General features: G+C 39.6%; 1 protein-coding gene across 2 annotated transcripts in view; it reads right to left on the bottom strand.

The window, feature by feature from the left end:
* The window catches only part of LOC140482947 (synaptotagmin-14-like), a 237,333-nt gene that overhangs the window by 193,515 nt on the left and 20,994 nt on the right, over window positions 1-22,824 (bottom strand). For both annotated transcript variants that reach the window (XM_072580721.1, XM_072580722.1), the window contains exon 2: window positions 17,925-17,972. In XM_072580721.1, coding sequence (XP_072436822.1) covers window positions 17,925-17,972 — 48 coding nt within the window. The remainder of the gene's footprint in view (window positions 1-17,924; window positions 17,973-22,824) is intronic.

The raw sequence follows: 22,824 nt of genomic DNA, 5'->3' as shown, positions 1-22,824 counted from the left end.
CAATGTTGGCAATGAGCAACAATGAAGAGCAACTGATCCAATAGCAAATAAACCTGACTGAACCTGAGGTACGTGGGGAGACAAAGAGAGCACAAAGACAATAATGCCTACCACAAGCAATAGCTATCAAGGCATCTGGTTGATAACTTGTGTGCCCTAATGGTGGAATAGCACACATCAGTCCTGTATGTGTGCTGGTGGTTAAATTGACAATGGCACTGAACCAGTTTGCTTCTTTGGTGAATTTCAAACTGCAGCAGTAGGCATGAATGCCTTTTGTCTTCTGCCTATTAATATGATGAGCAGCTGCTTGTGATAAGGCATCATATTAATAGGCAGAAGACAAATGTCCTGTGTGAACATTTCTAGACTAAGGTTGCCATGGAGTCAGAAAAGACTATAGAATTTGATTCCATCACTGGTTTCAAACATATGCTGTGGGTTATCAATGATGCCCATGTGGCCCTCAAGACACCAAATGAACTGCCAATGGTATTCATAGATAGGAAGGGATTCCACTCCCTCAATGTCAAGATGGTGTATGATCACCACAAGTGTTATCACCAGACATGTACTTGGTTTCCTGATAGCTGCCATAATTTCTTTATTCAGACACAATTGGAGGGGCCACTGCTGCTCATCCAACTAGAGAGACTATGATGATGGCTGCTACGGGATAAGGGCTAACCATTGAAGAAATAGCTGTTAACACCTAACTACATGTTAGAGGGTGGCACGGTGGCTCAGTGGTTAGCAATGCTGCCTCACAGCACCAAGGACCTGGGTTTGATTCCACCCTCAGATGACTGTGTGGAGTTTGCACATTCTCCCCTGTATCTACATGGGTTTTCTCCAAGTGCTCTAGTTTCCTCCCACAATCCAAAGATGTACAGATTAGGTAAATTGGCATGCTAATTTGCCCATAGTGCTCAGGGATGTGTTAGTTAGGGGTAAAATGTAGGGTAGGGAAATGGTAGGGTGAGTTACTTTTCGGAGGGTCAGTGTGGACTTGGTGAGCCAAAGGGGCTGTTTCCACACTATAGGGATTCTATGGATCTTCTATGGATACAACCTTACAAAGGAGTGAAAGAAGCACTAAAACTGCTGCTATCTCAGCATAAGGAATACCATAGAGTAGAAATTCACCAAAGATCCTTAGACTGCTCATTCCAAACCCACAACCATTTGCATCTATAAGGACAAGGGCAGCCGATACATGGGAACATCACCATTTTCAAGTTCCCCTCCTAGCCACTCATTATCCTGACTTGGAAACGTATCACCGTTCCTTCACTATCAATGGGTAAAAAACCTGGAATTCCCTCCCTGTGGGCATTGTGGATCAACCCACAGCATGTGGACTGCAGTAGTTCAAGAAGGCTGCTCACCACTACTTCTTAAGGACAACTGAGGTCAGGCAAAAATGCTGGCCAGCCAAGAACATCCACATCCCATGAATGAATAAAAGAAAAAGGCCACTGGACTCCCAAAGTTGTGGTGCTGGTGGCCTTGGCTGGTTAGAGAGCACCCTTCTGTAGGTCAAGGACTTCTCACATTTCAGTGATTTAATGGGTTTTAGAAAGGTCTCAATCCTGAAGAGGGAGATACGAAGGAATGGCACATCTTCAGAGGAAGAGGAAAATATGATGGATTACAGTGATTCTGCATTGCAAATCTTCCACAGGACTGGCTGAGACACATTGAATCATTGACCAGGATGGCAGGTAAACACAGGCAGAACTAATGCGGCTGTGTTTCTCCCAAGAGTGCCTCATCCTAGAATTCACTTCTTTTACAAGGAACGAGCACATCCAAGATGCATATTCTCTTTATCCCCACACTCCTGGAATGTAAGAAGCCACTGGCCACAAAATGACCCTGACTGTTGACTATTGTATTGTTTACCACTACAGGCACATTATTTTGATGCCTTAAAACAGTGGAATCATAGAAGGTTGGGTTCAATCATCAACCATTTTATTATATTGGGTCATCACCACAGCACACAGCCATATCATAAGCCAACTTGAGCACAACAAAATGAAACACAGTCAACAACATCTGCCCATAACAGCTGGCCTCCTACAGTTTGTTTCGCTGTTGGCTGAGGTGTAATACGGTGGTCAGGCTGCTTGCTTGGGCTAAACACAACTAAGATCCTTATAGTTACTGTCTTCAGCTTCACACTACCAGTGGGACATCAGCACAGACTGCCACACTTGTGTTGTGGCAGGAGTAGCCTCAATCATGGAGCCTTCTTGCAGTGATGCTGCTAGATCAGAGAAGCCAAGTGTAACAGTAACACCAATAATGAAATTGTCACTGTTGGCACCCCCTCAACATCATTGCTGACTGCCCCTGCCCTTTCCTGGCAAACATACACTGTGGGAACCACTAGCTACAGCACAACTGGCAGACCCTCATATTTCTGTACCACCAGTACCATTGACCAGTCAATGCTACAGGATGTGGCATATACTTTGTGTATGTTAGCGTGCTGTTTCTGAACCTATTGAATGTAATGGTGCAAATGTCTCTCTAGGAGGTTGGCTACATCTAGAAAATGAACTACAGTAACTCACTAAGGCTCCTTTTAAAGCACCTTCCAAACCTATGACCTCTACTATCCGGAAAGGCAAGGGCAGCAAAGACATGGGAAAACTGACCACCTACATGTTCCCCTCCAAACCACACACCACCCTGATTTGAAATTAAGTCACTGTTTCTTCATGGTCACTGGGTCAAAATCTTGGAACATCCTTCCTTCAAGTACTTTGGATATACTTATGTTACATGGACTGCAGAGGTTCAAGATAACAGCTCACGACCACCTTCTCCAGACAGTTAGGAGTGAGCAATAAAAGCTGTCCTAGCTTGCAACAGTCATATGCCATGAATAAATAAAGATAACACTTTCAGTCGATGAACTCATGTATGCATATGCCTAAGATTTGGTTGAGCATGTCACAGAAAAACTCTTCTCAACGCAAAACTCTACACTTGCTCAAAACATACCAGCACTGTGTAGATATCTCCCATGGCATCCTATTTGTGGCTTATCGGGTGCTGCATTTTCACCCAACTGAGCTTAGCTATGTTTCCCTTCTATCTTCCAAGGAGAAGTGACCAGAGCTATCTCTACCTCTCTCATGTCCTCTTGCTAGCTCTCGAAATTTTGGTCACCCTGTGCCACTAATTCTAAATTTGCATAAAACCCCAGCAGGATTAGTGCATCTATGTTAGTGGAAACTACACTTGTTTGATATCCCTGTACTGCTCCAGAAGAATCTTCCTCCTCTTAAGTAGTTGCTAACATCACACAGTGTACTAAATCTCCCCCTCCAAAACTGGACTTACAACAGATATAAGAAAATGATTAGGAAACCTCTCCTCTATCAGTAGATGCTTCTGCATCCCGGAAACAGAGAAAAAAGGAGTTTCATTCCAATTACCCAGTGATTTCCTTTCACTTTGATTTGGACAGACTTTCATCTCTGTTGTTACCCTTCTGTGAATGGCTAGAAATGACAGTACCACATTGGCCTCCCCCAGCTTTTTTTCCTGTGTGGTCAAATGACAGATTCTAGACCATAGTACCATATGCAGTAGTTCACTCACATGCACTCTGATGTAGCATCTTCAAGCGCCTATGACATCGGTTTTTATCAGCAGCTCAGGGAGTGTATCTGAGCACACAGTGTTCAAGAACAGTGACCATATATGTGCCCAGAGGCTGCTCAGCTCACAAGTCTGCTACTGACTATGGAACTGCACTTAGTATTGCATTGTACTCACCTAGCCAGACCTCAGAAGGTTGTTGAAGCATTTAATGCACTATACCCACTTACCATTGATAACATTGCAGTTGCTCATCTCAGTCACCTCTAACCATGCTTGCTTCATTTGACTGGCTGACCTTCTCCTGTCACTCTCTGATAATAAGATGCTCTACTGGGGTGGGCTCTGAAAGCACCTTTAGGAAGGTAGTGACTCCAGTGACTATGGGATAGATATTAATGGCTGCTATGTCCCCATTAAATTAGGCTCGCCACATTTCATGCCTGCGTACTCACCACAGGGGCAACAAAGAGATTACTGGGCGACTACCTGACTGCCTCCTTGTGTCAGACATCACATACCGATATTTAGCAAGCATAGGACCCTGAACTGGAAACCCAACTTGTTCCCTTCACAACTTGATTTCTTAGATTATTTTATCTTCAGAAAGTTCATATAGATTAGAAATATTTGAGGCCTCAACACTAATTTCTGTGACATTCTGCTAGTTACAGTTTCCCAATATGAAGATGATCTATCTCCATTTTATACTTATTAGCCAATACTCTAACCATGCCAATATTATATACCCAAAAGCATGGGCTGTTTTCTAGTACAGTAACATTTTATGTTGCACTTTATCAGATGACTTCTGAAAATCCAAACATACATTTATCCACCTGCTTGTTAGTCCTCAAAAGAACTCCAATAAATTTGCCAGTGCAATTTCCCTTTCATAAAACCAGAAAACAAAACTGTGGTCTCACAGATTGGCAATTCAAGTTGTTTGAAGTGCTAACACTATAAAAATATACAGCTTCACAAAATGCGCTAGAGGGACGTTTTTGATTGTGCAATAGTGTAAAATGGATAATAAAATACTTTGCCTATTTCTTCTTTTTTATGTGAGGTGCAGTAGTGAGGTGAAAGAGTTATGGCTGGAAAGTGAACTTCAATTTACAGGAAAGCTGCTCTCAATAGTAATATTTTACAGTACACATTATTCATACAGCATCTGTTTCAAATAAAATTATGATAGCACTTTCAATAAATATTTATGAACAGACCTAAACAGTCACAGATATCAGCTTTTCAATACTTTTAGTTTCAAAATGCTGAAATGCATATTTATATCATTTTTAAATTGTAACTTAAGGATGGTTAAATTAATGTAGCTATCTATAAATTTAAATAAGGACTGTTATAAAACTAACTAGATGCTTTAGCATGTCTATTGACTACTAATATTTAATCAGCTTTATAGGAGTCTACAATTATTTTGTAATATGAAATTTTCTCTTGCACTGTTCCTTTGTATTTTGGATTTCTGCTAGTGCTTACTTTTCTTTGTTGTTCTGTTGTGTTGTCAGTATTCTTGTCCACAATCAATAATCCTTTGGTTCCCATTTGCGACTGAATTATTTTCTGGTACCTCATATATTACAATGTAATGCAGGACCATGGTATATCAGTTTTGATCTAGCCTATTTTGTATGGCTTGCTAATAATTTCAATAGCATTGTAATGGACCTGTTTCTTTGCCATTTAGGTGTGATTTTGATTTTGAAAGAGAGCATCTGTATCTACAGCATATTGAAAATTGTGAAAGCATAGTGATCAGTCAACACAACATTGGCACTGCCTGTAGCAGAATACCATAAAAAGAATTGTAAGAACAGTGGATAATTGAGCTGGAGTGAAGACATGGTCTTGGCATCTCAGTTTTTGATAGGTAAGTATGCCAAGTTAATAAAAGTCTTTATTTTATTTCTGTACACACCAGTTAATATTTGTGTGTCAATTGTACATAGAGAGAAGTGTCACATTATTTTCTAACTTGTCATATTTTTCATTTATTAATTGATAGAAAAATTATCCATTCTATCACTTATCTCCATTTCCACTAGTAAGGTGCATCTTGCACATTTAAATCTACACCTGGAGCTATACATAATCATGATTTTGAGCTGATTTTGTAAATTAGTTGCAAATAGCAAACTTCCATTCGATCAGTGCAATACCCATTTTCTCAGTTATTCAAGTGTAAACTGAAAGCATGGCAGAAAATAGTGTTTTTCCGATATGTAAATAAACTAGATATCTCAATTTGAAGTATTGTTATTTTGTCTTGGAAAATGTTGAGACTCTGAAATACTGTAGTCATTGAAAATTAGTTTTCTGTTTGAGTAGCAGTGTTTATTCTTAAATGTCTCAAATGTGTACAATAGCACACTTCAAAGTTATTTGCATTAGTGTTAGCTTAGTCAAGAAACCATAAAAATGTTTCTGAAATTACTCAGAAATTTACAAGTCTGAATTGACTAGCAACTCGGTTTGATCTCAGAGTGATTGCCAATTCATAAAACCTACAAAATTGTCTATTCTTGTCAAGAACTCTAACCAGGTTAACAAATCGCAAAATCTTTGCTATCGCCTGTCAGACATTTTTTATATTGACATGAGATTTCACTTTGATTTTTGAAAGCAAATACTCTTACTTAAAAAGATGAAAATATTAAAAAGAATAGTTAAATAATCTGTGATAAAATACAACAATAAACTCCCCATAATAGTGAAACAAAATTCAATTATTCTTTTCACAGATGCTGCCTAACCCAATTGTTTTCTGAGTTTTAATGCTTCTTTTTATTTCAAATTGTCAGCAGCCTCTACAGAATTTTGTTGTTCAATTGTTTTACCGGTTTTAGTTCTGTTAACATGTTAGATCTCAAAATTGCTCTAATTGTAGGGGTTGAATTTCCCTTTTGGTTGTAGAACTTCTACTTATCTCTTGCCTTTTACTCAATTACAGTACTTTATTCAACTGCCAGGTTTTGCTATGCTCTGCATGGAATCATCTACTTTCCACAAAATGTTTTTGTTCCCAACAGCATTGCATATTACAAATGATCCATCTCTAAATGTATGATGTTCAAACTTCTAAGGGTTGCAGATTAGTTCCAGTAAAATCTTACAAATAAAATTGTTAAAGCCTCTACCAGCATTGTATAAGAGTTCAAACAATAAAATATTTACCTTTACATTATACAACTGATATAATAGTCCACTTCAGCACAATACACAATGTGATACTTCCGAACTTGAAGTTATATTTATGTTCCTGGATTAAAGGATTATTTCTTTCCAAACAAAATATCAATTTTTGACATACAGACCATTGTCACTTACTTAACTTCAGTTTGATATGTAATTGTGAGGACTCTACAATGCAATCCATCAGTGTGGCTGTGTCTTTAAAAGCAAGTGATTCAGGTTTCCATATCTAGTAGCTCAGGTGAATAAAGGGCAGCTTCCTTAAGAATGAAATGCATAAATACTCTGTTTTCCCTCTATGCCTCATCACATTAATAGGAACTTAATTATCAATCTGAACATTATTAACCTAGAGTGCTTTAGCTCCCTTATGCTATTAGATAATTGCAGATGCTCCACTTCTTAAGAGAAAATGCATTGTTTCAAAAAGAACAATATCAGGTGCAATATTTGACCTGAAAAAGCAATTGGACAAGATAGCAACTGGAAAGTAGGAAAACACTTAAGAGCTCAAGGAGATAACAATCCACATTGCATTCAAAGTCATCATGATCAAATGTGTTGACTAGAAAAGCAATGGTTTTGCAGTGTAACCGAAATTAGCTCAATAAAAATTTACCTGTACTTCTACCAATGTCATCTACTACATCCGTTGCACCCGGTGTGGTCTCCTCTACATTGGGGAGACAGGACATCTTCTTGCAGATAGTTTCAGAGAACATCTCTAGGACATCCGCATTCACCAACCCCACCGCCCCATGGCTGAACACTTCACCTCCCCCTTCCACTCCGTCAAGTACATGCAAGCCCTTGGGCTCCTCCACCGTCAAACTATTACGCCCAACACCTAGAGGCAGAACACCTCATATTCCACCTTGGGACCCTGCAACCACATGGGGTAAATGTAGATTTCAACATCTTCCTCATTTCCCCTCCCACACATTATCCCAGTCCCAAGCCTCCAACTCAGTACCACTTTCTGGACCTGTCCAGCACTCCCCCTTCTGACCGATCACTTTCTCCCTCACCTTCATCCACCTATTGCTTTCTCAGCTACCTATCCACCCCCTTCCTATTTCTCTCTCAGCCCCCGTCCGCTAGCCTCATTCCTGATGAAGGGCTTATGCCCAAAATGCCAATTCTCCTGCTCCTCATATGCTGCCTTTCCCAGCAACACACTCTCAACAAAAATTTAGTAACAATAAGGTAGATCAACACTGAGAAATAGATAAATTCTAAATGGACAGGATACCAATTAAAAATATTCTGACCATGATTAGAAGGATCAGCAAAGCAATCTACAGTTTAATTAAATTATGTCAAAAATTGAATTTAAGAAAGGACCATATGATAAACGTAAAGCTATGAATGCAGAATATCAGAACAAATTCCAAAAGCATATATGAGAACCAAAACCAGATTAGAAAGACTAGGAGAATATGAAAAAGTTTGCCTATAGGCATATATAAAGACAACTTTTCACTTCATCACACTAGAACGTTTGGACAATATTGTGAATTAGTACAAGGTTTTGCAGATTCATTGACATTCCAATATACCTCTAAATTAATACTTTCTGTGTGTGACTATAAGGTGGGATGATGGCTCAGTGGTTAGCACTGGTGCTTCACAGGACCTGGGTTCAATTCCCACCGCAGGCAACTGTCTATGTAGAGTTTGTACATTCTCTCCGTGTCTGCATAGGTTTTCTTTTGGTGCTCTGGTGTCCTTTTGTAATCCAAAGATGTGCATGCTATGTGAATTGACCATGCTAAAATTGCCCATAGTGTTGAGGGATGTGCAGGTTAGGTGCATTAGTCAGGGGTGAATGCTAAGTAGTTGGAGAATGGATCTGGACGAGTTACTCTTCGGAGGTTCGGTGGGGACTTGTTGGGTCAAAGGACCTGTTTCCACACTCTAGAAATTCTAATCATCTTTTATACTAACCAATATGGAAGTTAGTCCTTTTAGGCAGAAGTTTTTAATGGACTCCCACAACTCGTACAACTTGTGGGACCACTCAAAGCGACTGACGTAAGTATCTCAATGGATGGCAATCCAGAATTCAGAGAAGGATCTTTAATCTCCACTCACCAGCACTGTCTGCAGCAATTTACAACTCAGTGGTAGAAATGCTACCATTAAAGCAAATACTTGCTCCCTGTAAGCATCTGAAAATCAAAAGAGTAGTATTTTCTCCTCTTTTTCAAATCTGCTATCCTCTATCCTAAAACTATGATCTGTCATTTTAGATAATCCATGTGAGGAAATATCCTTTCTATGCTTACTCTGCCAAACTTCTTTACCATCTTATATACCTCAATTAGATCTCCTCTCGTTCTTCTAAACTCCAGAGAGTATCTCTGTTCACAAGACAAACCCTTCATCTTTGGAATCATTTAGTGAACCTCCTTTATGTGCCTCCATCACAACTACATCTCTCCTCAAGTAAGGGGAGCAAAATTGTATGCAATACTCCAGATGTGGTCTCACTAATACCTTGTACAGTTGCAGCAACACTTCCTTATTTTTATACTCTATTTTTTCAACAATAAATGCCAAAATTCCATCTGCCCGCCTTAATACCTGCTGTAGCTGCACACTAGTTTGCACAAGGACACCTGGATCCCTTTGCACTGAAGCATTCTGAATTTTTTTTCCAGTTAGATAAGTTGCCTTTCTATTGCTCTGGCCATAATAGATAACCTCACATTTATCCACGTTAAACTTCATCTGCCAAATTCATTCACATAACCTGTCCACAAAAAAATTATAATTTCATATTCCTTTATTGCAATTTACTTTCCCACTCATTTTAATGTCATCAGCAAATTTGGCTATAGTTCTTTCTAACCCCACATCTAAATAATTTAAATTGTAAATAGTTGGAATCCGAGGACCAACCCCCCCCAAAGAAAAAGAGACATTTATCCTAACACTCTGCTTTCTGTTGGTTACCCAATCCTCTAAGATAATAAATCACTCCTAACCCCATGTGATCTTATGTACTAATCTTTTGTGTGGCACCCTATCAAATGCTTTCTTGAGGTCCAGATATACTAGATCCCCAGGATTCCTATTATCCAGTTTGCTTATTACAAGTTTGAAAAGGTAATGCAACTATTATGAAAGTATAGAGGTGTACTGTCCCTTTAAAAGAGAGAGTAAGCTAGCAAGGACTAACTGACTGAGTGTTCTGAACAAGGTAAAAATGTAACATTTGTTTGACACAAATAGCTGGTTCTGTGTTGCCATGGAATAAAAACAAATTCAAATTCGGCCAATCAGTTTAAATTGTACCCCAGATACCAAAATCCAATCGAATTTGAATTTTACTGTTTGGGAGGACTTCAAACCAATGAAATGATCCAATGTTTTGGAGTATAAAATCGGACATTTTGAATAGTTAGAGGGAGAACTGCCAAGAACATCGACAAGTATAGACTGCCAGCCGAACAGCTCTCTGAAAGACCTGTGAGGCAGAATACTGAAGAAAAGACGACAGAGGAAAATCTACAGAGAAAGACACAAAGAGAAGATTCGACAGATGGCTAGTTTTGAAATTTGAATTTCTTTTTTTAGTAAATCTTAACCGGGGTTTTAATCGGACCAGTTGTAGAGTGGGGAAGTAAACGATAGGCTTAGAGAAAGGAGTTATAAATAGTTGTTGGTTTTAATATTCTCTGTTGGAGTTAAAGAATAAAATTGTTAATTTTTACTTTAAATAGTGACCTCAAGGATAGTTCTTTGCCTCTTAAAATTTAATAGATTACAGCGTGAGGTGAGCTTCTTTGTGCATCGGGTTTAAATTAGCAGAGGGGTTTACCCATTGTCGCAACACAACTTAAAATTGCTAAATGATTGCAGGTAAGGTTTTCATTTTGAGTACTCTTAGAAAGATATTCTATGTCCTCTGCACTCACAAACCTCCACATTTGTCTTCTTATAACAGTATGAGTTCACATGCCAAGCTTTCTTGATGCACAGATTTTTTTATGCTTTTAATATGATAACAAACTGAATATTAATGAGTTGAGTTGGTCCATTAACAAGGCATTTAAAAAGGAATAAATCCCCTTAACTGGCAACTTGATACTGCATACTAAGAAACTTACTGTGTCACTTGTCAAAAACATAAAATATGACACAAGATGCTCCCAACGCCAGGATACTCCTCCCTGGACTTCCCATCTGAAGCTGCCACAAATTTCAGCATAGTTCAGTCAGCCCTCTATAATAATCCCCCATCCAGAGTTTGACATTGAGGGGATTTAAAGATATAGGCAAATGATGCACCTGCTGTTTTGAAGATAGCAATTGCTAGGTTTGAGTTCCTTTGTAAAATTTCATTCTGCAACACACGGAGAGTCAAAAAAAAGCAGCAGACATAGTTCGAAACCTGTAATTTGTGTGAAGAGACTCCCACACAACTTTCTTATTTCTTCAGCATTTTATGTGCTTGGTCTGCACAGAAAACAGGTCCTTGGTGGGTTAAGGGCCTGTTTCTATACTCTTTGTATGCTTAATGACTTTATGATTTTAAATACTTGTCACGTAACCCTTGCTCTCCAATGCTGAAAAATGTGTTGCTGGAAAAGTGCAGCATATCAGGCAGTATCCAAGGAGCAGGAGAATCGACGTTTCGGGCAAAGGCCCTTCTTCAGAATTCCTGATTCCTGAAGAAGGGCTTATGCCCGAAAAGTCGATTCTCCTGCTCCTTGGATGCTGCCTGACCTGCTGCACTTTTCCAGCAACACATTTTTCAGCTCTGATCTCCAGTAACTGCAGTCCTCACTTCCTCTCTCTCCAATGGCCCAGTTACCCCAAATTTGCTTGTGGCATAGTGGATTCCAGGTATGATTGAATTACATCTATGCTCATTCCATTCACAGCCAGAGTCCCATTAGTCAAGTGATTACATTTAATAGTTTGCCTCCACTCAGTTGACTATCCAGGTGAAGGTTTGGATGCCCTTATGAGAAAGTAGATGACCTTCATTCAATTTCTTCAAGGGAATCACTCCTCGTGAGGCTTTTCAAAAATGGCCACTTAATGGCCATAGAACGTGGAAGATGCAATGATGCACATATGTAGTCATCTTCTGTCATGATTTCAAGTTAATAGAATGTGATTTACTAAAATTTAAGTTCATGGTTTCAAGGCAGGCAGTTCATAAAGTTATTTGTTTCATAAAGCATGACTTCCCAACACACACTAATTAAATGTTGCATAACAACATGCCTAATATTTACAGCACAAAACATGCAGCCCAACATGTTCATGCCAATGTTTAGGCTTGACAGATGCTCCTTTTATTCTACCCATCAAGCTATTCCTTTTTCCTTTAAGTATTTATCCAGCTTCCACATAAATGTATCAATGCTATTCACATCAACTGCTCTTTACTGTAACGATTTCCATGTATCTAACACCCCCAAGCTATTATTTCTACTGGCATTATTATTGATTATTTTATAGTGGTGTGGTGGTCCCTAATTTTGTTCTCACCTGCAAATAGAGAATTCTTCTCCACATTGACCCAATCAGAACCTTGCATAATTTTAAATACCTTGATCAGATCACCCTCACTCTTCTTTAGTATTTAACTCTCATGCACATATGTGGTGCCTGTGAGAAAACAAAGCATTTTTATTCATTTTGATTTTTTTATTGTTGTGATAACACAGGTGATACTTTTGCACATTTTTTTAATGCATGCTTCAGTCTGACTGATTATCATACCTGAGCACAAAAGATAGTCATATGTAGTTCAGCAAGGTCTTGAAGATTGTTTGATCATTACAAATTGTCTTTAGATGAAAGTCATTTGACATGTTTGTATAAATCAATGAATCAAGCCATTCTGTTCAATTCAAACATCCCATTTAATTGAACATCTACCTATTCTTGAGAAATATACCATATCTAAAGTCCTGAATGCCAAAATGCTTCCACAAAGCCTTTGGTAAACTAATATATCTGGCAGTTACAGAATTATTGATGACTGGAATTATAGGCAACCATAGCCATAAATAAGACATATTGAAACAATGAATATTAAAAATTGTAGTCTAAACCTTGACCTGGGATGAAAGGTTATGGGAATGTTGAGAATATTTGTGACCTTTATAGTCACTGCAATATCCTCAATTTCTTTGCCCAGATCGTTGACATATAACTTGAATAGCTGTGGTCTCCCTACACTCCCTACACCAATAGCTGTGGTATTCCTGCACTCTGCCTTCCGTTAGTCGGCCAATCCTCTATCCATGTCAGTGCCTTGCCCCTAACACCACAGGATCTTTTCTTATTTTGCAGACTCATGGGCAGCACCTTGTCATGGCCTTCCAGAAATCCAAATAGATCACGATAACTGGTTCTTCTTCGTCTAACTAACTCATTAACTCCTCAAAGAATTCTATCATATTTGTCAGGCACAACCTCCCCTTGATAAAGCCATGTTGACTCAGTCCTATTTTACCATGCACTTCCAAGTACTCTATAATCTCATGCTTAATAATAGACTCTAAAATCTTACTAACGACTGAGGTCAGGCTAACCGGCCTACAGTTTCCTGTCTTCTGCCTCTCTCCCTTCTTAAATAGGGATGTTACATTCCAATCCTCTAGGACCCTCTCTGACTCCACTGATTTCTGAATGATCACTATCAATGTCTCTACAATCTCTCAGCTATCTCCTTCAGCGTAGTCTATCTGGTTCAAATGATTTTTCCACCTTTAGACCTTTCAGCTTCCCTTTAGTGATGTCCACTGCACTCAGCTCTGCCCCTGAGTCTCAAAGTTCTGGTTTGCTAGTATTGTCTTCCACTGTGAAAACAGATGCAAAGTACCTCTTCGGTTCCTCCGCCATTTTGTTTGTTCCCCATTACTACTTCTCCAACCTCATTTTCCAATAGCCCAATGTCAACTCTTGCCTCTCTCTTACCTTTTAGATATCTAAAACAAAACTTTTGCAATCTTCTTTTATATTACTAGCTAGCTTACTCTCATATTTCACCTTCTCCTCCCTGATTGTTTTTTTCGTTATCCTCTGCTGGCTTCCTCCTAATCTTCACCACATTATATGCTTTTTATTTTGCTTTTATGCTGTTCCCTACTTCCCTCATCAGCCATGGTTGACTTATGCTCTCCTTTGTATTCTTCTTCTTCTTTGGAATGAATTTCTGCGGTGTCTCCCAAATTACCCCAGATATGCCTGCCATTGCTGCTCCACCATCTTTCCTTCCAATCAACTCTAGCTAGCTCTTTTTTCATGTCTTTGTAGTTACTTTTACTGAACTGTAATGCCATTTTACACCTGATTCCAGCTTCTCCCTCTCAAACTGTAGCATGAATTCTATCATATTACAATCACTGCCCCCCGGGGTTCCTTCATCTTAAGCTCCTTAATCAGGTCTGCGTCATTAAACATCACCAAATTCAAAATTGCCTGTTCTCGTGGACTCAACCACAAACTGCTCCAAAAAAAATCATAGATATTCCACTATGAGCTCAAACTTATGAATTCCAAGTTCAAGTTCACCTAGAAGGGAAAGGCAAATTCCTTTCCAATCCACAAACTGTCCTGAATTACCATTCCTTCATTGTCACTGGGTCAAATTACTGGAACTTGCTTCTTAACAACACTGTGGATGTATGTTCCCACCATGGACTGCAGCAGTGCAGGAAGGTAACTCACCACCACCTCCTCAAGAGCAATAAAATAGCCTATTCAGCAATACTTGCATCCTATGAACAAATAAGAAAAAATATTCTGGAAGACTGGGACAGGTAAAAGCAGACTGTATCCAGTAGGAATGAGGACATAGGCACACAATTATACATTAGACATTGAGAACAAAGGACAGTGGAAACTTCAGTTTTGAGGTTTTTTTGTGTGGAATTCAGTTTCCATGTTAATGGTTGAGGTTGTCAAGGTTAAATGGATCAGTGGATGACGGAAAAAGAATGGGAAACAATACAAGAATAAGATGGAGGTTGACCCTGAGATGTATAGTTAAGGTGATCCAGTACAAAGCAAAGGGAACCAAAACATTGCCTATCAAGTGTAAAACATTGTGTCCAGTTCTTATATCTCTTGACATCTCTGTGAAGGTACGAGGCCCCAAGAAAAGGTTCAGACGAGTACAACTAGATTAATATATAGTTTAAAAATCTGGATGGGCTCAGGAACATGAGTCCTTCTACTCTTGGAAAGACTATGGGATCATTTCATGAAGTTGTTTAAAATTATTAAGTAATTAAAATGTATAAATGTAGATAAATTATCATATAGAAGATTAGGGAAAAGAAGCAAATATGCACTTAAGTCAACTTAATCCAATACAAATGTTCAAAAGGGAGTTGGACAAGGAGGAAGATGATATCACAAAAATTAGATGAGATTACTTTACCTATGATTATTCAAAATTCATATTTGACTGCCTTCAGGCTATGAAAGAATTTCTCAGAATTATCTTTTCATTAAATTCGCATTGGATATTTTTGTTTTAAAACTTGTATTTTGCCTCTCCGAGGGGATTGCATGGCTGCTGGTGGATGGAAATTTTAGTAGTTAATTTACAACATGGTGAAGTAGAAGATTCAACGTAACAGATGATCTTTTAATATGTATCCACATTGTTCAATACAACCTGTGAACACTGGGCACATAGTAAATTAACTCCACTAGCAACCCCATAGGGACAATGTGTACATTTAAGATCCATAGAGAGACCATAAATCCATAATTATTTGTCTATTGATTTAGAGGAAGTCAAGTACTAATAATCTGTTAGTTTAACCAGCATTGTATTGGTTCCAAAATAAGACAAGACATTAATGAAATGAATATATTTTCATTATTTACTAATTCTTTCCTCCTTTTATAGGTTGATATAATGCAGAAAGAGACCTATTTGCCTATCATGCTTCGACCGGCTATTTGAAGGAGTTGCACAGTTAGTCCTACAGTCCTGCTCTTCCCTACAGCCCAGTAAAGCTGTTATTGTATCTGCTCCATTTACTGCTCCAGTCACTGCATTTTAGATCATAATAACTCACTGCGTAAAAAAAATCTTCTCCCTGATACACCAATACCCTTTAATCAGAATATTGATGGAATTTTTAAGCTCTTTTAATCATTCATAGGATGTCAGCACAAGGAAATCATTTGTTGCTCATACCTATTTGCCCTCAAGAAGGTGGTACAGTCAGTTCTGCCATAATGCAGTAGTTCTGTTCTTGTGCAATCCCATGTTATAAGAAAATCAGGTAATAACAGCACCATTTAAACTAATGGGCCAGAATGGTGTCATAACCAATACACATTTTAAAACTTCACGCTTTAGAAACAGTGTCCCCAATTCATCAATAGTGTTATTACGAATTTGTGTTCATGAAACGAGCATTATAACGGCACAACCTCTAGTGAGCTTCTCACATTTCTTTGTTCAGTAGAGTCATAGAGATGTACAGCACAGAAACAAACTCTTCAGACCAACTCATCCATGCCGACCAGATATCCTAAACTAATCTTGTCCCATTTGTTAGCACTTAGCCCATATCGCTCCAAACCCTTCCTATTCATATACCCATCCAGATGCCTTTTAAATGCTGTAAATATACTAGCCTCTAGTACTTTATCTGGCTTTTCATTCCATACACACACAACCCTCTGTATGAAGAAGTTGCCCCTTAGGTCCCTTTTATATCTTTCCCCTCTCACCCTAAACCTATGCCCTCTAGTTCTGGACTCCCCCACCTCAGGGGAAAGACCTTGCCTATTTATCCTATCCATGCCCCTCATGATTTTATAAACCTCTCTAAGGTCACCCCTCAGCCCCAGTCTATTCAGCCTCTCCCTATAGCTCAAATCCTCTAACCCTGGCAACATCCTTGTAAATTTTTCCTGAACCCTTTCAAGTTTCACAATATCTTCCGATAGTAAGGAAACCAGATTGCACACAATATTACAAAAGTGGCCTAACCAATGTTCTGTATAGCTGCAACATGACCTCCCAACTCCGATACTCAATACTCTGACCAATAAAGGAAAGCATGCCATCTTCACTATCTATCTACCTGCGACTCTACTTTCAAAGCTATGAACCTGCACTCCAAGATCTCTTTGTTCAACAACACTCCCTAGGACATTACCATTAAGTGTAGAAGTACTGCTAAGATTTGTTTTACCAAAATGCAGCACCTTGCATTTATCTAAATTAAGCTCCATTTGCCACTCCTCGGCCCATTGGCCCATCTGATCAAGATCCTATTGTACTCTGAGGTAACCTTTTTTGCTGTCCACTATACCTCCAATTTTGGTATCATATGCAAATTTGCTAACTATGCTTTCTATGTTCACAGTCAAATCATTTATATAAGTGATAAAAAGCAGTGGACCCAGCACCGATCCTTGTGGCACACCACTGGTCACAGGCCTCCAGTCTGAAAAGCAACCCTTCACCACCATCCTCTGCCTTCGACCTTTGAGCCAGTTCTGTACCCAAATGGCTAGTTCTCCCTGTATTCCATGAGATCTAACCTTGCTAACCAGTCTCCCATAGTTATCCTTTAAATAATTTTGAACATATAAGTTCAATATTCAAAGCTATGCTAGGGCAAAATTTGTGTGTGTAACTAGAAACAGAAACACAGAAAGACTGAAGTTAGGGTGTGAGCCTTGGACAGAACTGAATGGAGTCACAGACCGAGAATGCCTACCTAATTATTGGCATTTTAATTTTCAACATATGTATTTCTACTTGTTTGTTTTAATGGTTTTAATGGTTCAGTAGTAATTTCATACACAAAAGATGAAATTTCTACTGAAATCAGTATTATCAGAAGAAAATTGCCTGAAAGGATTACAGGTGTGCGAACTAATGTTACACATTATGTACATTCATCTGAATTCCACACAGAAGCCAAAGGTGAAAGAAATATTATTCCTTAGAATTGGAGAGCATAAGGAGTTTTCACTATGATTGGTTAAAACAAATACTCACCAAGTTAGTCTGAAAATCAACAATGATGAACAAAATTCTTATTCATTTTTTCCAACATTGTCAAAGTTGAAGGCAATTAACTTACCTTTGCGGATACATATAAGCTCATGAACTCCACAAGTACGTTCTCCACCTGCGGAAAGATAAATTTATTATTGAAGATGTTTTAACTTAAATGCTGACTAAAAAGTGGTTCTGTGTTCCATAATATTTGTATTCAAAGAACGAAAGAAAGAAAAGAAACATGTTGAATTCTTTTAGTGCAGCACATACAGTGACAAGCTTTAAGCCTACATTTCACTAAACAGCTATGTGGCTCCAGTCTGATTCATTATGATGGCTTCAGCAAATATTGACCCATATCTAAGTTGATGTATGGCAAGGAACTTTCATGCCATGCAAGTGGTAGGTAATGACCATTTCCAGCTAGAGGCGCAGCAATGGCTCAGTGATTAGCACTGATGTCTCATAGTGCCAGGGACCCAGTTCGATTCCAGCCTTGGGCAACTGTCTATGTGGTGTCTGCATGTTCTCCCATGTCTCTGTAAGTTTCTTCCAGGTGCTCTAGTTTCTTCTTATGATCCAAAGATGTGCAGGTTAGGTGAATAGACCATGCTAAATTGCCTATAGCGTTCAGGGATGTGTGGGTTTGGTGCATTAGTCAGGGGTAAATATAGAGTAATGGGGAATGGCTTTGGGTGGGATACGCTTAGAATGTCGGTGTGGACTTGTTAGGCTGAAGGGCCTGTTTCCGCACTGTAGGGATTCTATTCTATCCTATCTGTGGAGAGATTGTACCAAACCACCTTTTCCCAACATTACATGGCATTACAATTATGAAATTTTGAACTGTCAACATCCTAGGGGAGTTACCATTGTCCAGAAACTCAATAGAACCAGTTCCCCACTGTAGTTATGACAACAGTTCAAAGTCTGGGTGTTCTGTGATAATTGGTTCATGATAATATTCTCCATTATCTTAAATGGATGGAACTGCAACACACTCAGGAAGCTTGACACCATCCAGGATAAAACTCTGTTTGAATAGTACTTCATTCACAGTCTAAACATCCACTTCCTCCACCACTGTCATCGTGAGTATGTATCACATCCTATCTACACAATGTACAGCAGCTACTCACTAAAGTTTCTCCAACAGCACCTCTCAAACCTGTGACCTCCCTGACCTAGAATGACAATGGCAGTAGTTGCACAGTAACATTATCATTCCTAAGTCATATAATATACTGACTTAGACATATATCTGCCACTAAGCCTTCAAAATCACAGAATGTTACCATAAGGAAGAGGTAATTTGATTCCTTCCATATGTTTCAGATCTCTGCAAAAGTAATTAGCTGGTCTCAAATCACCCATCCCATCATTTCCCATATTTTAAATCTTCAAGTTTTAATTCAATTCCCTTGAGAAAACCATTTCTAAAGCTACGTCCACCACTCTCTCAAGCAGTACAATCTGGATTTTACCTATTCATTGACTTTGTGATGTTTCCGCATGTCAGCTTTGGTTCTTGCCCATTGACTCTGCCAATGGGCGTATTTGCTATCTATATTACAACAGCATTCTTGCCATTGAATCTTTATCAAATGTCTTTTAACCTTTTCTTCTCTAAGGAGAACAACCAGATGTCTAGAGGAAGATTCTGAGGATCAAGTATCAACATTCTTTGTCCAGATAGTACTTTGATGAAGGCCTGGACATGATGCATGTAGAAAACTGATGTCAAGTGGCCATTCTAGAGTCATAGAGATGTACAGCATGGAAACAGACCCTTCGGTCCAACTCATGCATGCCGACCAAATATCCCAACCCAATCTAGTCCCACCTGCCAGCACCCAGCCCATATCCCTCCAAACGCTTCCTATTCATATACCCATCCAAATGCCTTCTAAATGTTGCAATTGTACCAGCCGCCACCAATTCCTCTGGCAGCTCATTCCATACACGTACCACCCTCTGCGTGAAAACATTGCTCCTTAGGTCTCTTTGATATCTTTTCCCTCTCACCCTAAACCTATGCCCTCTATTTCTGGACTCCCCCTACCCCAGGGAAAAGACTATCAACTTATCCTATCCATGCCCCTCATGACTTTATCAACATCTATAAGGTCACCCCTTAGCCTCTGACGCTCCAGGGAAAACAGCCCCAGCCTATTCAACCTCTCCCTATAGCTCAAATCCTCCAACCCTGGCAACATTCTTGTAAATCTTTTCTGAACCCTTTCAAGTTTCACAACATCCTTCCAATAGGAAGGAGTCCAAAACTGCAAGCAATATTCCAAAAATGGCATAACCAATGTCCTGTACAGCCACAACATGACCTCCCAACTCCTGTATTCAATACTCTTACCAATAAAGGAAAGCAAACCAAATGCCTTTCTACCTTCATTATCCTATCTACCTGCGACTCCACTTTCAAGGAGCTATGAACCTGCACTCCAAGGTCTCTTTGTTCAGCAATACTCCCTAGTACCTGACCATTATGTGTATAAGTCCTGCTAAGATTTGCTTTCCCAAAATGCAGCACCTTGCATTTGTCTAAATTATATTCCATCTGCCACTCCTCAGCCCATTGGCCCATCTGATCAAGGTCCCATTGTACTCTGAGGTAACATTCTTAGCTGTCCACTACACCTCCAATTTTGGTGTCATGTGCAAACTTACTAACTATACCTCTTATGCTCACATTCAAATCATTAATATAAATTATGAAAAGTAGTGGACCCAGCACCAATCCTTGTGCACTGGTCACTCCACTGGTCACAGGCCTCCAGCCTGAAAAAACAACCCTCCATCACCACCCTCTGTCTTCTTCTTTCAAATCAGTTCTGTATCCAAGTGGCTAGTTCTCCCTGCATTCCATGAGACCTAACCTTGCTCACCAATCTCCCATGGGGAACCTTGTCAAACGCCTCACTGAAGTCCATATAGATCATGTACACTGCTCTGCCCTCAACAATCTTCTGTTACTTCTTCATAAAACTCAATCAAGTTTGTGAGACATGATTTCTCATGCGCATGTCTGCATGAATTACCTCTGGATGCTTCAGTTTTCTCCCACAGTCCAGAGATGTGCAGATTAGATGGATTGGCCATGCTAAATTGCCCATTGTGTCAAGGGGCGTGCATGCTAGGTGAGCTCGCCAATGGGAAATGCACATTTAAGGTCTGAATGGGATGCTTTTTGGAGGGTCGGTACAGTCTTGTTGGGCAAAATTGCCTGTTCCTGCACCATAGGGATTCTATGATTCTATGAGAACTGAACTTCCTCATCTGATACCATTCTAGTAAATTTCTTTACACCCTCTCATAAGGCCACATCATCCTACCTTAAAGCATGGTGTCTAAAATTGGGAAAAATAACCGAACAAGTAAAATGTCCACCAAAATGTCATTGTTTTTGCAATCTTAAGACTCGATTTATGAAACTAAGTTTTATCATCTCAGCAGCTTTCTCAACTTGTCCTGCCACTTTCAAAGACTTATATATGGAGATATCATATGCAACAATATCAAATAGTAATAGAATTCTGAATAATACCTGGTGGATCATCAGAAGCCCATCCTTTAAGTCAGGTATTGACTGAAGAGGCAAATGTTGACAAAGAAGCCTAAAAGCAAGGAGATTTCCTTCATACTTCTCCAACAACATACGAGTACCATCTGGGCAGTAACCTGGCAAAACTGGCCTGCCTGATCTGCATATGATAAACTATGTCCACATCGGTTCTTACGGAATGAGATGTTTCATTGCATATTCAGCATGACATTTGGCAGCAGTAACTTTGGGTTTTTAACCCATATCTCCTGAGAGTATAGCACCACTGCTCCTCTCTCATCTGCATGGCATTTCACAGAAGACGAGTGACGGTCTCCCCAGCATTTTTGCTGCATGATGAGGATTCCTATGACTGCAAACTCCACAGAAGGGGTTAGCTCTACATCAGCTGAAGCTGCTCATGCAGATCCTGAGTTTGTGGATGCATGTGTGCCTCAGCCATTTGTGTAACAGTCCTTTGTGCAGTGGAAGGTGATTGATACTTTGGCAACTAAGATTCATCTTTCCAGGTTGCAAACCATTGCTTTTGCCTCACAGCCGTTAATAGGATTGATTCATAATGTTGCTGGGTCTGGTCAAGAGTGCTTGCTGCCAGGAACTGTAGTCAACACAATAAGTCAATACATAAGGTTCATATGCAGCATTTTGTGATTACAGATGCTTTTCACCTGCATTGTGTGGCTACTGCACTTTGAAGGGCTCACACATCACGTGAAAGCACAGCCCCCTTCCTCACAAAATGAAATACTTACTCTGCTCACTCTGGGTGTGGTAGCAGCCATATTCATCTCCATTGCACAGTTATTACTTGAATTATATTGGAAGGAAAGAGCAGTTGTGCTTTACAGGGTGCATCTCAGGCTTAGCCTCTCAATCTAAGCAATCTGACCACTCAAATCTTCATATTCACCTCTTAGTTGTTCGCCTGTCAACCCCATGAGCATTGATCTTGCCCAATGTTCCAACCCAACCCGTTTATTTAACTGTTCATTTTCCTGATTTACCAACTGAGCTTCGTTTATGCAGTACTGTCATGCCAGACAGAGCAACACATTCTGTTGAGGAGCTGCTTTGTTTTTGATATTCCTCACAGAAGTTGACTGAATTGAAGCACAGAGTTACGGTCGCCCTGTGTCCACTGCACCAAGGGCTGACCTCCTTCCATCAAAAGCAGGGCTGCGCTGGCTGTCACTGATTGCACTCCCCAATTCCCACTGCATTACCCTTTTCTAAACAATGTTCAATGGTCTCCGTGTTAAGTTGCCCCTTTCACAACAGTTATCCCCACTGAATCTCAGCATGTTGCCTTCATTATCCATAATTGAGTTCCCCCGCTTCCCTAACACAACAGTGGCCCCTGATAACCCCACATTTAGTAAACAAACCCCAGGCTGACTGTAGACCA

Source organism: Chiloscyllium punctatum, chromosome 11 (genome assembly GCF_047496795.1).
Source record: "Chiloscyllium punctatum isolate Juve2018m chromosome 11, sChiPun1.3, whole genome shotgun sequence".
In the NCBI taxonomy this organism is placed as follows: Eukaryota; Metazoa; Chordata; class Chondrichthyes; order Orectolobiformes; family Hemiscylliidae; genus Chiloscyllium; species Chiloscyllium punctatum.
Note: the sequence above shows the minus strand (reverse complement) of the source record. Positions and strands in the feature narration are given on the sequence as shown.